This window comes from Anastrepha ludens, chromosome 2, assembly GCF_028408465.1.
Source record: "Anastrepha ludens isolate Willacy chromosome 2, idAnaLude1.1, whole genome shotgun sequence".
Classification (NCBI taxonomy): domain Eukaryota; kingdom Metazoa; phylum Arthropoda; class Insecta; order Diptera; family Tephritidae; genus Anastrepha; species Anastrepha ludens.
The window spans coordinates 22,885,912-22,904,110 of record NC_071498.1 but is presented as its reverse complement, the minus strand read 5'-3'; the positions used below and the strand labels follow the sequence as shown (position 1 = coordinate 22,904,110).

Genomic DNA, 18,199 nt, shown 5'->3' with positions numbered 1-18,199 from the left:
AAATACGTCCTTGTTCACGGTTTTCCATGTTTTGTTGAGATGAAGTGTGGAGGCCACTGTATAGAACACAAATATGGATCACACATTAAAATATTCTACATACGTTTATGGTAAAATATATCAAACTATTGGTACTAGAAGTGTGCAAGGCCCGAAATATAAATAGCCATCCTCGTACTGCAGTCGAATGCAACTAACGGAGTTATATGATTTTAACTGAAGTAGACTACTACTTACTCCTACTACATAGGGTAACTCTAACCAAAGGAAACTTTGAAGGAGTTTTGTGGATTCATATTTAAAATATCGAATTTTGGGTTTTATTTTCCTCTAAAACATAAAACTTCCTTCATGCTGTGTCGAAATTTCAAGGAAATCTGAGAAAAACTCACGGAGATATTGTATATAACTTATAAAATTGTTGGATGGTGTATATTTGATCTGTTTGCCCCATATACATTAATATCTCCACAGAAATAATGACAGTTGTGGCACTGACTGGCCAAGCGCTATATATAATATAATAATAATATATGCGTATATACATACAGGGTGTATGGTGACGGAATAAAGACTTAAAGGCTAAATGAAAAAAGAATAACTAATGATAAAAGTTTATTTTAATACAATATCTGTTACAAAAAAAAACAAGTGCGGATTATATTTTTTTTTAATTATATCCTCCAAATGTTGACCGTTACGATATTTTCTTTAATGGAATGGTCGCTGGGTTTGTTTTATAGACTTTACTTTTGAGGTACCCACACAGAGTAAAGTCAATAGGGGTAGGAACGGGGGACCTAGGCGGCCACTCAAACGCTCAGCGGTTAGGGAGCAACATTAAATTTAAAACCTAATTCTGCCAGCGGACACCCTTCAGATGCACTTCTTTCTATCGTTAGTAAATGGGCTAACTACGGAGATATTACTACCTCTTGTAAATTTAATTATATATTAAAGAAATAATTATTTGCCCTTTGAATATAAATAATACCAATACTGTCATTATAAAGTATGCAAAACCACTAGCAGGGATTGATACTGACGGGTTTATCACACCCAAAAAAGTGGCCGAAAATAGGTATCATTTCTTTGTGGCATAAAACGGCATCGTTTTATTCGTCAATAACGTTCCAAAATACTGCAGACTTACATACAAAGTGAGTGCCAAAAATTTATTGAAATAAATAAATAAATTATATAATTAAATCGACTATCGGGTTTGCTCAATCGTCTCGGTACAATTTTTTAAATCAAAGATTATTTTAGACCGATTTTGCTCTTTTTATACTCGTTTTGTCTTTTTTAGTTATGAATAAAGAAGCAATTCGTCTTTAGCATTGCCATTTTATATGACTAACTGTAAATCAAGGAAATCTATTTAAATGTTCGTGTATTTCACTAAATTGTGCTATATATTTTTTGTGTGTTGTTTTGCAGTATACAGTTATATATAACAGTGTTCATATTTTTTTAACAGGCATCCTGATAAAAATGAACATCCCGAAGCTAGTAAAATATTCGTTCAAATCAAACAGGCATATGAGTTGCTGAGTGACGTTAATCGCAGGCGCATATACGATCAGTATGGAATATACAATGAAGAGTCACACTATTTTCCACCGAAAAACGATCTGTATCGGAGTCAACCTTCTTCAGATCAGTTTGAAAATTTTTTTGGAAAACAGTTTAACGTTGAAAACGATATTAGTTTTTATCATAGAATCTCCATCACCACTAAAATCTATGATAATAAAATAGTTCCCCAAAGCAAAACCACACCGTACATTGTGATGTTTTATAATGACTGGTGCTTTCGTTGCACACGACTTATTAGCGCGTTTAAAACATTAATCAACGCTCTGGAACCACTAGGTAATTAACTTAGTCCAAGTAAGGTAATTGACTAAGCTAGAAGCAAAGAATTGTATATTTTTACATAAATATGTATGCATGTATATAAGTATTTGCATTCACAATTAGCGTATAAAATATGTATGTATGCAGACTGATTAAAAAACGACTCTACTTCAAGAATGCATTTCATAATAATTATAATTAAAAAATTGGAGTAACGCTTTACGGAAAAGTAGAATAGTGCGAGTGCCGGTTTTAAAGACGCGAGAAGTCTCGGTCTACAGGCTGCAGAGTATTCGCATTCGAGCGGAAAACTCCATCCCGTTGGCCAGCCACCGCTGAGATAAAAAAGGGGGGGTGAGGTTAAGGATGGGTGACCGCTATTAGATAGAACTTTTTCTATCATTTGATATTGCATACATGGAGTTTCGAATTTTTGCACTTCCGAATGGCAGTTACGCACCAACTTATTCGGCTACGGCGGTTGTAAAAATAGGAATGAAGGGATATAAAATAGTAATGAAAACAGTTCGTCTTCCAACTTAGGCTATGGGGGCGGATCAGAGGGAACATTGTGGACGTCTTCTTTCCTTCCCATCTGCTAAGAAAAGATAGGCGAACCGATTCGAGGTAGACTGAAGTTACACTTTTCAGAGCAGAATAACTCAACACACCACTGCGCTGTTTGAAATCTGGCTAAGTCCAGCAAAAGCAATAAGGTTAGCGGGAAGAAGCTGCTAATATGATGGTGAACATATATAACGTTGTCGGAGAGCTGTGCTCTTCTCCGTTCAATGGAAAACGGCGCGCCTTGTACAAATATCAAAGGGAAAGGATGCCCGAACTCTCCATCATCATTCCGCAAAGTTTGCATGCCGAGCACTGCAGGTAAAGTGATTGAGAGCTTATAGAGGCTAACTGAAACAATGTTGCGTTTGCAAATGACGTTGCCCCTCTTACATCAACACGTAGCATCCAGCTGGCACAGTTGAAGCTTAATCAAGCGTGGTGCCGGCGGGTTGATGATCGAGCAAGGACTACAATTAACATCAGCCGAAACAGAAATCGTTCTGCTCACTAGGAAGCACATCTCTACTGATGACGGTGATGAGAGGGAGCTAAACCGTTACAGCAGGTAAATGTGCGAAGTACTTCGATGTGAAACTGTATGTACATATAACAAAATCACATTCTGAGACCACATTCGCGCAAAGATGGCACGCTGCACAGTGTTGTCTAATGGCAAATGTCGGTGATCCAAAGTCACTCTTTAAGAATCTCTAATCTTGGTTGTCTAATCAGTGCTTTTACAATATATGGGACAGAAATATGGACTAACGCATTGGGCAGTATAGAAAGTATCACACACTTACACGATCTGTCCTGCGCAAAAGAGAAGGGCGTATTGCATCAGTAGTGTCTGGGGATGCAGTTTTTGTAATTTGTGTTACTTGTCGTGAGCGTACTGAGGTATACACCATCAGCTTCGAGGAAGTTCGACAGTGGCAAGAAAATTGGAACGAGAACACCAAAAGCCGCTGGACTAAACTTTTAATAGCCTACGTAAATACTTTGAACACTTTGCTAATTTGCTGAGAAGTATTCAGCGCAGAAAAAGGAGCATTGCCTACCATCGTTGCAATGAATTCCAACCCGGAAAGCTGGGAAGCAGTGGAGGTTGTCTAATAAGAACAGCCTGCAGAAACACCCCAACTAAGAGAGAGCATATCTGAGGTTCACATGGCGCGCCGGTAGGAGATAGGGATATACTTCTCATCATGATATATATTTTTGATCAATTGATTGAATGCTTGAACGTTGAACATTCCTAAGTGCTGTGTGGAACCGCCGAAATTTGTTTCAGGAATTGGATTACATATGAAACAAATATTTTAATACGATAGGTTTACTAAAGCGAACATTTTTATAAAATAGGAAATATGAGAAATATGTATTCATATCCATCATTTCTGATAAATGCTCATTTACTTTCTAGGAATTTATTTTGCGGCGGTAAATGCAGCTTATGAACCTCTTTTAGTTAAAAAATCTGGTGTGAGTAGTATACCTACTTTGATAATAATTTTGGATGGACACAGTTACATATACCGTGAAAATGTTTATACAGTGGCCAAAATTAAAGGTAAGTAATTTCCAGATGATAATTTTTAAAACTATTTATAATACATATTAACTTCCCTACTTGGTTAATATGTATTAGATAATTTTCAAATTAAAAAGTACTAGGTTGTTGAATGAGTTTTGCGGTTCGGTAAGAAAAACAAAGTTTATGGTTTGAAATACACTTTAATATTCAGTATAGTCTCCCTGAACATCAATACACTTGTTCGAACGAGATAACAATTTATCTTATCCCTGAAGTGAGAATCTGGAAGAACTGCAAAATACGCTTCCACAGCGTTATGACCTCATAATTTGATGAAAAACGCTTTCCACACACATATTTTTTTTAGATTTGGAAACAGATGGAAGTAGCTAGGGACCAAATCTGGTGAATACGGTGGATGCTCCAAAGCTTTAATTCATGGACTTTAGCCATTGTCAAAATACTCTTGTGACCACGGTGCATTGTTCTGATGAAAAAAAATTTTTTTCTTTTGCAAACTGGGTCTTTTTCCACAAATTTTGTCCTCCAGCCAGTCTAAAAGGTTAATAATATTCAGAATTTATTGTTTTACCATGATCGTTTTACAATACTCTTGACATCGTTATCATCCAGCGATATGGGATTTACTATCATATCCATTTTCGCGAGTGTTATCTAGACTATTGAATACAGTGCGTTAAGTACTGGAAAGTATATGTTACTAGCTTTAACCGGCGGCCCCGCTCGCGTAGGAGTAGTTTTGAGGGATTTAGGATATATATATAAAAGAATTACAAATAATAATTTCATAGAAAATAATTTTTTATTAATAACCATAATATTACAATACCCGGCATCCGTTGCTATGCCTCGTTGAATAAAATCAAAACAATAAATCAGAAAGATATCAAGCAAAATTATTTTTGTTAATTTTCTATCTCAAACCGTTTTTGAAATTTGCATTTGGGTCATAGTTGAACAGCTTATGCGGATTATGAAGTCTAGAGTGTGCTATAAATACTGGGAAATAGGAAAAACTAAGATTTTTTTGATTAAATTTAAGCAAATATTCGATTATTAGTGACGAATGAGAGTGGTGGCGCGGCCTGGGGACTGTGGGAAGGGAGTTCCATCATAAAAACATGCCTATAACCTTCATTGGGTGAAAATATGAATGTATAAAAATTTTTACGTCATTTGGTGTTGTCGTTTCGTAGTGATGCGCGGACAACGTACATACATTCACCTTTATAGTATAGATTTTATTAATTTGGTTTTGAAACTACATATGTATTTATCTTTGTCTGTCATTCATTAGATTCTATGATATTAGCGATTCTTGTGCAATGTTGAGAGTTAACAGGTCATCAAAATCATGTGTACCAGCGATGTACCTAAGTGTGGTCCAATAAAATTGAAGATTTACTATATGAACTTTCGCATATGAGATACGGTAACAGTTTCATGGATAAGTATATTCTCGTCTCTTTTATGACGTGATCAAAGTCTGTCAAATTGGTATCGAGGGTCAAGTAGTTGTAATCAGACTAAATATCCACCAGACTGTCATCTATTGGTACATAGTTCGACTGTGAGTAGTTTAGCAATTTCCGTGAGTTTGCGCCAGCAGCCATATTTTTTAACAGAAGGTTAACAAAGGTTACTTTTGTGCTCATGTCTATTTCCGGTTACACAGTAGTTCAAGGGATCTTTTGCCACAGTTTGTCAGTGTAAAGCTTTTTAAATTTATTGCCATTATTCGTGTATACAATTTTGAGTTGTGATACTATAGTTTCGATCGTTGAGCTTCTAAAAGGTATATCTACAGGTCAATGAAGAATTACGGTTTGAAAAGTTCTATTCTATTTACATGTTTTCTATTTTATCTTCAATTTCAAAACTAACAAAATAATAAGGATAATATGAACAATTTTTTATAAACATTTATCAATTCTATTACAGAGTTCATAAGAAAAAAAATGCCGTACGCAATCACCAAGAAGATAGATGATAATAATGTGGATGATTTTTTGGGTGGTTGGATGGATAATCGAGTGCGTGCGCTGATCTTTGAACCTAGAAATCAAACAAGGTTACGATATTTAATAAGTGCATACGCTTTTCAGCATAGAGTTGCATTCGGGTAAGTTTAACAATAAGTTTATTACTAGGATCGCTTCTTAGTCTAACAACTCTACACTGAAAGTACGTTCACATATGCATTAATTACCAATAAATCCACAAACTTAATCTACCCGTTCACATATGGCAGATTACCTGAAAAATTGACAATCAGCTGTCAATACTGTGGGGTTTTTTTCATAGAAATTATTTTGGTGGAATATTTCGGCGTTTTTTGTTTGCTTAATTATTATTAACGATAAAAGGAAAGGAGAAAAGATAGCTAATTTAATTGCGCAATTGGCTGCTAATAATAAACAGTTGGAGGAAATCCGTGAAAAAATTATGGCAGCAATACGCATTCGAAATTCGATATTACTTTTTACACCTCTTTTTACACATACGTTTATGGACACACGCTTTTTTCTGTTATATGAATGCATAGTTAATTTTTTTCCTTGTTTACTCCTCTCGGGAGCATAGGGTCTCGACAAGACTCCCACCGTACACGGTTCTGTGCAGTTGTTTTTGCACCTTCCCATGAGATGACACCATCTGCTAGTTCGCGCAGCATTGACCTTTTCTACGTGTTTTTTGGTCGACCGCGTCCTCTGCTCCCTTGCGGGTTCCAGCCCAGTGCCATTCGCGTGATGCTATCTGGTGGTTTTCTCAAGGAGTGACGCCACTTTCTGCGTTTGATTTGTCTAAGGATGGGTTCCTCGTTCGTTAATCTCCACAGCGCGTCGTTACTGATGGTGTTTGGCCAGAATATTCTGCAGATGATGCAGAGGCATTTTTTGATGAAGGATTGTAGCCTCTGTGTGATGGTGTTAGAGACCAGCCATATTTCGCTTCCGTATAACAATACTGCCTTTACGCATGAGCCGAATATTCGAAGTTTAGTGCGCCTGGAGATTTGCGAACTCCCCAATACTGTATGCACTCGCACGAATGCCGCCCTAGTTTTGTTTAGCCTGTAGTTGACATGTTCATCTGCTTCACCATCTGCCGCGATGATGCAGCCGAGGTAGCAGAAGCTCTCAACGAATTCCACCGGGCATCCGTCAACCAATATCTGCCTTGCGTTATTGTGGTTAACTCCCATACGCTGCCATTTTTGTGCAGGGCAGTTGGCTCATGACGTCATCAAGGACAATGGCAAAGAGAAGGGGGCGACAGGGGACAACCTTGCTTACACCTGCGTTGGTAGTGAATGTATCGCTGATATCGCCTTTGTGAAGCACTGCCAGTTCGGAGTTCTCGTAGAGGGCTTTGATGAGGCGGATTATCTTGGCGGGAACTCCCTTTCTACTCAGTGCCAGCCATATTGCGTCTCATATGATAGTGTCGAATGCCTTCTTAAAGTCTACAGGGTTGTATGTCAAAAAGTATGGTTATTATCTAGGATTATTTTGTATTCTCAGATTTTGGGAGAGAAATTTTGTATAGGAAATCTCCTTTTTTAATTACGGATTGGGAGTTAAGCACGAAAAAGTAGATCATCTACTTATATGTGAACGTATTATAAGTGGCTTTTGAATTCGGCTTATTATTGAACAAACCTTTATTTTAAAATTTTATTAGCTCTTATTGCTAGCGCCATTTAAATGATTTTATCAATACAGCCAATCAGTTAAAAGTTGAATTTATTACTTATTTTTTTTAACAGATTCGTTCAAATAAATAACAGTAAATGTGGGAACATTCAGAGTCGGTATGAAGTTAACCCAAATATGGACAATCTTCTCATTTTTAATGAAGACGCCCGCAAACCTCTCGCCTCTGTTGCCTTGTTTGAGATCCCTGTACAAACATTAAATAAAATAATTTCTTCAAATCAATATCTTTTGCTACCAAGGCTTTCATCGCAACAAGTTATGGAAGGTATGTATGACTGCAAGTCAAAATACTCAGTACTTGGGGGCTGAATGTTTGGTATAGTATAAGTTATAAACGATTTAATTTTTTAAACTGCGCGGTCTATTGCACCCGAAACTAACAAGTTGGATCTAAACTAATTTTTAATTTAAGATATTGAAGAAAGATAAAAGTGTAGTAGCTCACAATTCTTAAAAGCTGCTTCTACAAACATCTATGGGAGCTGAATAGGCACATGTGTATGTATTGCCTAGTAGATAGTTCATACAATAATACAGTTTTTGTTTTCGCTTTGACAGCTAAGAATTTATGTTACACTCTTCACATAAGCAAAGCTAAGTTAGGTGACGGTGATTGCCACTCACCATAAATATGTACACCGACCTGATCCAGAGTTGACTGATTTAAGATTAGTTATCTTCCTAGTCAGCGTGAGCATGAGCGCGATGTAATTTTCAACAATTTTGCGATGTAATTTTGCCCAGGACCCAGACAATATTTGTGGTGCACCGATTAGCCAGGCCATTTAGAATAGTTCCACATTCAATTGCTACTTTAGGGGAATTATTATTGCATTGTAGATATTTAATGATAGCTTTTTCTGTCATATTAAATAGTGATCGGTTGTACTTCCCGAGTGCGTCCCTTGACCACAAATCAGATTCTCATACTGCAGTCGTCAGGTAGACGTAGGATTTAAGTTCAGTTGCACCACTTCTGAGTGAATGCCACTGCTGACCTTATTATTTAGCCTTGACCCTGTATCAAAGTTATTAACTTTATTACACTCACAACTTTTTGGGATTCTTGTGGAAAACTTATTTTCCTAGTTCCTGTGTATATACGGAAATGTTTCCAGAACTTTTTAGTTCTAAAATCTAAAATCTCTCCAGGGATCTCATGAGTTTCGAATGATTATGTTTACTTCGAATTAGCCTTAAATATCTTTGCGTAGAAGATCTAATAGAGTCTCAAGAGCCTTGGTGCGGTAGAAGGCAGGGTTTCTGTGATACGCATGTTTTGTACCCTTTCCAATTTGCTCTTGGATACCATCTTTCCAACGATGGGCTAGCAAAAGTGACTTCGTAGACTACATAGACGGTCGTCCCTCGGCAGGCAGTTGCAAACCTTCGAGTGTACTTCCGCTATGAAAAATTTTCTTACGAAAAACCATCTGCCAAACTGTACGCCCCTCCATTCTTTATATATACTTCCTAAACTATTGGCAGCTTTCATTTCGTGCCCCTACCAGGTTTACTCTTTAACTATGGTGAAAAAAAAATTGTGAGGGGAACTTCGGCTACCCCGTCACTTGCGAGATTCAGCCGAATTCCGCACGATCAGTTCACATGTATTTACACACTTGTCCAATCAGTCCTTGTTCAGACGGGCAACGAAGTGTCATTTCTTGATCTTTTCGTATATCACCAACACTATCTCAGATTTTTTGTTAACACATCCCAACCTGACTACAACCTATCAGTTGATTTGGTCAAATGCGCTCAGATGCAAATAACGATTTGCTAAAGATCGCACTTCTAGAAATCTTTTCAGCATGATAGAGCAGAACACAGCTATGACAAATAACACACCTTATGACTATCAATTCCGCAGACATGGTCCTCTGTTGCAATTTAGTAATCGCTCTATTTTAACATGATTTATGCCGGTTTTCACCGCATCCACTTATTTAGTTTTTCTTTTTTTTATATAGTTTTATTTTGTTTTATTGTTGAAGCGACGTTGAGCTAATATTATTAGTAAATTGATCTTTAAATACTTATAAGTATAAACTTATATATGGGATATCGTACTTATTTCAATTCTCATTTCATTACCTATTTACTGTAATATTTTTAAAATTGTTGCAATTTTTATAAAAGATAAAAAAAGAAAAAGGAAAAAAAGAAAAAATACTAAATGTTTCGAATTTTCAGGAGTATGTCCAGCTGAATGGAGCCATCCACGAAAACGCCTATGTGTTATTCTGATTACAGAAAACAATGACTCGTACAATTACGCTCGCGTTGCCTTCCGAAATATTGCTCTTCGGACTGATTTCAGCACAGAAAGAGTAAGGTTCGCGTATATATTCAAGGTAAATTGCTACAAAATATTTACTACATTTAAAAAATTCAATCTGCGTAGCATTGTATAACTGGCCCCTTTTTTACCCAATTCACGACAGGTGCCGTGTATATACACGCTGACTTTAGTGTATTCGTACTTTCTAGCATGTGGTAGAACATCCAAAACAACTTTTATTTCCATGCGTTTATTTGGCAATGTAGCAAAAACTATGTTAAATATTTCACTATCACTTGCAATTCCGGTAGCTTCGAACCAAAACTCGATGAAATAACAAAAAAAAAAACGCTTCTATGCAGGGGAATTTTAAATCCTATGCTAAAGGAATTCTCTTGATTCTCTTGTAATAGTTTTCGAGCTCCCGCCCTATCGCTATCACTCTTGTGCATGACGTACCTTCGTTACTACCAATGCTTATTGCAATTTACTAGCAAATATGTGTGTAGACCGCTGTAGCCGAATGGGTTCATGCGTGTCTACCATTTGGTAGTTCCCGGGCTCGAAACGCTGGGCATGAAACACCAAGTAATAAAAAAGGTTGTTTCTAATAGCGGCTGGTCCCTCCGTTTGTGGAACAACATCAATATATCCATATACCTCAAATTGGAAGAGCAGCTCGACCAAACATCCAGCAACGGATGTCTGCGCCTTTTACATATAATATATAAATATGCATATCTACACTATTATGAACAGCTTACAAACATAAACAGTTTGCATAATTTAGCATTGTTGCCAGGTAGACCTATATACATACGATCCTTTTGAAATAGTAATTATAAGGTGCAACTAAAAGCCTCAAACAACATTACATGAAATGCTTGCCACTGTTTTATTATTATTATTAGATATTATTAAATTTATACTTTACAAACTTATTTATAAAAATATTTTGGAGGCTCGGTTACTCTCCCATTTTGCCTTACATCCATATTTCATGCAGCAGGTTGTCCTTTTTGAAGGCGTCGCTTAGTATCTTCATCGTAGCTGCCGTCTAGAATTGTAGTTAGATTGCTGCTGTAGCTCGAGATGGGGCAGCCCTTTAGAATGTGTTCTATGCTAAGCAGTGTATTATACCGTCTGCCACTTAATGTTATTCTGGCTATTGTGATGCAGTTTTCGCGTAAGAGATATTTGTGGTAGTTTGGTCGTTCGCATCTGAAGCTGTGGCTCTTTAAGAAACAGGTTGATGATTCTCACAAGCTATCTCTTAACGTTCTGAGATACGATCTATGGAAGTTTGTCATGACAGTGGTTAAGCAAGGAGTCTCCGCTACGAGTAGGATGTTAAAAGTTTGCTTCGCAGATTTATCCGCTAGCTCATTGCCTATTATTCCCATATGACCTGGTATCCATATTAGATTAATTTCGTTCTGTCCATTTATTCTTCCCATTACATATCGGTGCGCTTCACTGTTTCCATTTATTAGCGATTTTAACACACTTAAGCTGTCCGAGAATATGACGGCCCGATTGTTGATTTAGGCTGCGTGGTGAACGGCAAAATTAATTGCTGCTAGTTCGGCGTTGAAAATTCCAGCGTTTGGTGGAAGAAGAGCTATAACAGCTTAAGACGGTGATTCTTCGAGTAAAGAGCCATCGGTATAACAAAAAATATCAGCTTTGCAGTTTGCATTATATGTTAGGAATATTTTGTTGTAAACTTCTCGAGAGGTGTTATTTTTGTGGAAAGTATTCAGTGAGATATCTATTGAAATGTTTTTGTTTGTCTTAAACGTGTCTGGTGGTTTAGGTGGTATTGGCGTATGCGTGTTCAGTAGGTATTTAAATATAGCCACAATGTTGCAGGTGCTTTTATAGCTGTTAGACTAAAATAGGTATATTCAGCTCCTTGCAGATAACGCACAATGCAATGAATACTGCATACAAAAATGTTTGTTGCTGCCAACAAAAATATGGTATTCTGTTTGTGAAAGTTACCAGATTTGGATATTGCATGGATATATAATAAGATTGACGGTGTAAATCATTTTATTTTGCTTTCATACACATCTACAATACTCCACGTGAATCTTTCATTATTTGAAACTGGGTTGGATGTCTTCTTTTGTTAGCTACTTCATGGGACACAAATATTGTTTCTTTCATACCCCTTATATGCGGACATATAAATAAAATGTTACATTACCTTTAAAAAGCTCTAGTTCCTCTTTTTTATAGGATAAACAAATCAACTTTATTAACGCGATTTCTAAAGGCGCAGACACAGATCAGCTCTATCAAATTGTGATTATTTGGCGGTACGATCAAACTCGCATAAAATATGAATGGATTAAAGGAGCTCAGCTTAATATGGAACCAAATTTATTTGATTCAAATGAACATGTTTTAAATGTAACCAAGAGATATCTCGACAAAACCATTCAAAGACTTTTAAAAACAAGTGAGACTTTCGAATACGAAGCTTTTGTTCAAGTAAGTAACCAATACATTTTTATGAATGCTAAGCTTAAATGTTCCCGACCCTCACATATCAGTTGAAATATTGCTGGAAAAGATTTCTTGTAATTAACAGGGCTTTATCTATTCACTCTCTGAATCGATACAAATTTAACTCTTTAATTTTCTTTCAAAATTCTTAATTGTAAATAAAATTTTACTTCTTTCATAGAATCTGTTTGATGAACATACACAATCCATAGTTAGTAGATGGATAACCAAATTGGGCTATTTGAGCGAGTATTTGATTGACAATTTGGAAAAAGAACTTATTCTAGCCATGTTATCACTTGTTGGGACCGTCGTATTTATGTTTGCTGTTGGTTATATTATGGTCTACTTTGTTCGAGCTGAAGAAGAAAGCTTGAAAGAAAAGGGGCAGCTGAAAACAAACCCTAACTGTTGTAAGTGATATTTAAATATTTAACTCGTTTGCATTAATTTATATTATTACTAATTTTTTTTTTTCGTTTTTGTGTTCTGAAAACTAATTTTTATCAAATCGTATGGAATACTTTATGATGATATTGATACTGATAGCGAATGATATATCAGGTATACGTAAATTTCAACATTTTTTATGTTCCGTCAGTTTGAGCATGAATTTAGTCTATGTACAAAATTTGAGCAAATTTAAAGGCCATGTTGCAGGAAATCACCACTTCTCGTTGCATTTCACATGGAGTGGCTGTATTACGTTTTGAATTTCCACCTACGCTTCAACTAACTTGAAACATGGAAGATTGCTTTTCAACTTTACAATCTCTTATTCTTGGGGCCACACCTCCAACAACTGAAGGGTAAAATTCTGTATTGTAAAATTCTACTTGATATGATTCTTTATTGTGAAATAATGTATTTCAAAATTCTGTGTTAAAAATTCTGGGAACCGTACGGATAATGACAAGTGCACACTTATTTTTATTCCCTTTTTTTTTCTTTAGCGTACTTTAAAAAACAGAAAGACGGCTCAAAAATTTGTATACAGAATTTTAAAATGGAGAATATAAATTCGGCATTATTTAGTCTTCACAAAATTTTGAAAATACAGGAAAATTACCCGAAAGAATTTAGGCTCTTTAGAATTTGAATAATAATTATTGTAATTTAAATAAATAAATAATTGGCGCGTACACTTTTGCTAGTGGTTTGGCCGAGCTCCTCCTCTTATTTGTGGCCTTCGTTTTGATGTTGTTCCACGAATGGAGGGATCTACAGTTTTTTAACCCAATTATGTAAAAAAATTAATTAGATCAACGGCAACGATTGGCTCTGCATGCACCAAAATCGTTATTCCCTCATTTTGTGAAGTGATTATTTATAAAATATTCGTATTTCTCGTTGAAATTTTGAATTGAAATAATACACATCAAATATTTATTTCTTTATTTTAGTATTGAAACAAACTCGCAGTACTCCAGAACTGAAATTACATGAACTTAGAGCTGAAAAATATAATGGAATGGTTCGCCTGTTAAAACCGGGGTGCAGGACTATAATCTTAGTTACCGATATAAAAACCCGACCAAAGCTGATTCCTGCATTTCATAAAGCTGTATGGCCATATCGTAAATCCAAAACTTTATTATTCGGTCATATGCTTATAGAAAAAGGCTTGCTTTGGTACTCGGAAATACTGAGACTCTCGTTGTGCGAGTCCAAAACTCTAAATATAAACCCCAGGAATTGTGTGGGTACAGTAATTGCTTTAAATGGTCACAGGAAATACTTTTGCATGTATCATGCTAAACACCCAGAGTCAATCCGCGATGGGAAGGTAAGTTTTGTTGTTAATATATGTAAGTAAATTAAGGTTTAAAAACAGTTTCATCTTAATCATCTGGCACATGGATGCACCTATTTTATTTTTGAATAATACTTTATGAGTAGATTCAATTTCTTCCGGCAGAAAGCATAGGCCGCAACATAACAGTCATTAGTTTCATTTGACATATTCTTTGAATGTAACTCTAATATTGCTCTTGATGCTTCTATTAATTTAAAAAATATTGGTTCTATTTTACATATAAAGTGATGGACAAAAGTCTACATATACGCCCCATTTGCGTTGGTTTGAAAGTCCAAAAAGTTTATTGAAAAATGTGTTGATACAGTTGTATTTGAAACATTTTTCTAATCACAATAACTGCAAAATCCATTCTTTTTGGGTGAAAAACGCAAAACTAGCGTTGATAAAAGTCAAGGCGCATTCATTAAAGGTGGTGACACTAGACCAACAACAATGTTCTGTACTTTTGATTGTCAAAGAAAGGTATTGAGAAAGTAGAAAACAAATAATGGATTCACTTTGTTTCATTCTGAGCTGACAGCCACATGGGTACGGCGAAATAAAAAAAAAAAAACTCAGTTGATTTACCAAATCTATCTTTAATAGATTCGTCTTGATAAAAGTCTACACACAGAACGTATGGTGTGTTGTGATAGAATAAAGAACTTTTTTTCTTTCCTCGTATTACGTTTGCTGCTTTAGTAATACTGAATTCAGTCGTGATTTAGGCATCCGTAAACTTTACTTGAAATTCGCCAAACCACATAAAGAAAAGGGGATGGATTTCGGGCAGAAAGTTTGTTCACAAATAAATCAAAGTTGAATATGGTATATTTAGCAATGATGGAAGGGCGTATATTTGGAAAGTTTGGAGGGGGAAAATATTGCACTTAACACTTTACAGCATGAATTAATAAAGTGTTGAAAAAAACATTTTCACGATGGAAATAGCTCTATTTGATTATCAATAAGAAACAAATTATGAAATTATATATATATATATATATATATATAATTTTTTTTTACAGAACCATTTATAAAAACTAGTTGTATCGTATAGAAAAGTAGAAAAATTATTGTCACATATGAAAGATGAGTATATCGACTGCATGAAAATATTTTTTTTTTATAAAAAAATACTTACTCGTTTCGTTTTTTGAAACTGAATCACACGCAATTCAATTCTGCTTTTTCACCGACTTGCACAAAAGTGAGGTTATTTCGATATGTCATAAAGTCATAGACAATTTATTTGCGTTTTATTATTGCTAGATATATATTAGATGGACTAAAATAGTTTGAAGTATTTTATAATACTCGATTTGGAAATAAAATTATATCAAAATTACAATACCATATATGGGCTCATATGCGACAAAGAGCTAATCTGGTGGCGGCGACGTAATGGTTCGGGAGCTGTTGCGGCATCTGAGTAGGAAAAATAGCAACAATTAAGGGTAGCATGGATCGTTATAAATAAAAATCTTTACTGGAAAATAATTTGAAACCTGCGGTTGATAATTCGGAGCTTGGTGCTTTCAACAAGATAACGCTTCAAGGCACACATTGTTAAGGATTGGCTGCTGTAGCTACGTAGGTGAAATGGTTGAGGTACCACTATGGCACTGCCTCAGTAGCACTAAAGCCCCATTTCGATACCATTACGAGATCTCCAACAGGCAGATATCTATAGCCAGCCAGAACTGTTGCTGAATTGGAAGATATTGATGGGAATTAGGTTGGCGCTCTGCCGCAGGCTGTCAAAGAAAGGAGCACCCAGTGACCTTAATCGTCTAGCTGCCAAACCCGGACATTTACAGAAAAAGCACTCAATAGTCTCCTTCTCTGAAAGTCTCTCTCTCCCTTTTGCAATAGGGACTAAATGATAAACCCAGCTTTTCTGTGTGAGTGCCAATCGTTCAATGACCTGTAAACACAGTTGTGAGTTTGGAAATTGAATGACGTGGACGAAAATAGAGAGTGTATGGTGACTTTTGCCCATCACTGTATGTTCTTATAATCAAAAATGGTTCACTCCCATCATACAGTATAGCATATTTATAATATGAAATATATAATATAAACTGTTCGAGTTTAGTTTTTTTTTTTTTGCATAATCTTTATTTATTATCTGTTTACAGAGTTTGGTGAAAATGACGAAACATCTCTTGAGAGAAACTAGCGATCCAGAAATAGGAGCATTCGTTGAAATAAATTCGGATGACTCTGACTCTGAACCAAAAATTATTTTGGAGGAAAATCTTTTGGACGGATTAAGTAATTGGTTGGATAGATTATTCGAGGGGTCTACGCACAGATACCATATAAACTACTGGCCCGATTTCCCTACTAAGTAACGATTTATTAGTCACTTACCAATATGCTTGTAATTATGACATTACAAAATTTAGCAATTTAAATAAAATAATTTAAACAATGTTTATTTATCTATTACTTAAGAATGCAAATTAGCTACTTAAAAAATTCATTTAAATGTTGTAGATAAACTCACTTTCATTATTTATTAATTATCGAATAAACTTACTATGTGTTTGTTTCATGGTGAAAAGATTCTTTAGAGGAGCGCTTGATAACACACTTTTATTTTCTTCTGAGCGAATTTGACAGAATCAGCTGATGGGCTGACGCCACTTGGGATGTATTTCAATTTAGCTTGTGTTAGTGATGCTCCCGCCATGGCAACGGTCTATGAATACGGTGAATACAAATGTGCGAAAGTGCGTAATTTTAATGTGCGTTATTTCAAGTGAGTTTTTATTTAATTAAAATTAATATTTTTATCTAAATGAAGTGCGCGGATCAAAACTGTGATAGCGGCTTTGTTATGAAGGGGTTATATACAGTTAGAAGGCCGAAAAAAAGCGAATTTTTCAGAATTTTTTTGAGAAAAAAAAATCCTCTGGATCCTCTGATTAAAAAACCAAACAGATTTCAATAAAGTAATCTTAATCTAGTAATTAAATTTTTCTAGAAAAAGGCTGTTCCTAAAAAAAATCGATTTTTGATCTAAATTTCGGCCTTAAGTTCTTTATAAAAAAAATATTTATCGGTGAGAAAAAATCTTTGATTAATTACTAAAAAATATATTTAAGAAGCTCTTGTTAAAATTTGAGACTAGTCGGCTTGACGTTTTAGAGTAATGTTGGTCACCGACTTTGAAAACACCATTTTGAGAAAAACGCGTTTAAAGTTTGCCTTGTACTTTCAAACACTTTGGAACGCCTTTTCAAATTTGCGTGTAACTTTGAAAATATTCACCGGAACGATATCAAATTTTCTGTGTGTATTCTTAAATATATGTACACTAAGAAAAAAAATCAATTTTTTGAAAATTCTAAGTGTATATAACCCCTGAAAGTGGATTTAGTTCTGTCGGAAAGAAGATGCATTCAACCCGAAAACTAGTCGTATATGCATAAAGCATTTCTCAATTGAAGGCGTCGAAAATGACGTGGAATTTAATTTGGGTTAAAAATACTAGATTAATGATTAGTGCATTTAACAATAACGCGTTATTAAAAATATCTCAAGCTTTTTGAATAAGTGATTTCTAAGGAGAGGAACTCTGTTCACATACTTATACCAGATACACATACATATCATACATACCATAAATTCATAAGTATACTTTGTAATTGTTATTATTATAATTGTTTAATATAATTTAATATTATTATTTACATCCCATACATTGGAAATGCTTTAATAATTTTTTTATTAAGGTATCCACATACAATTTTTATTTATTTAATTGTTTTTAATAACACAAAAAGGCCCTTTTCAGGACCGCAAAATACTATTAAATAAAGAGATCAAAGATTTTACACTATAAAAAATTAATAACTGTTGTTTGCATTTGAAGGGTGCTATTTAAAAAA

General features: G+C 35.1%; 1 protein-coding gene across 1 annotated transcript; it reads left to right on the top strand.

Moving 5' to 3' along the window:
- Nucleotides 1-880: 880 nt before the first annotated feature.
- On the top strand, nucleotides 881-16,860 carry LOC128871696 (dnaJ homolog subfamily C member 16-like). Its single transcript, XM_054113697.1, has 12 exons — nucleotides 881-937; nucleotides 1,033-1,160; nucleotides 1,481-1,875; nucleotides 3,854-4,000; nucleotides 5,927-6,107; nucleotides 7,755-7,969; nucleotides 9,901-10,061; nucleotides 12,233-12,487; nucleotides 12,684-12,915; nucleotides 13,052-13,066; nucleotides 13,906-14,288; nucleotides 16,442-16,860. Exons 1-12 carry the CDS (start codon nucleotides 881-883, stop codon nucleotides 16,655-16,657), a joined length of 2,385 nt encoding a protein of 794 aa, XP_053969672.1. The 3' UTR covers nucleotides 16,658-16,860.
- The last annotated feature ends 1,339 nt before the right edge of the window (nucleotides 16,861-18,199 follow it).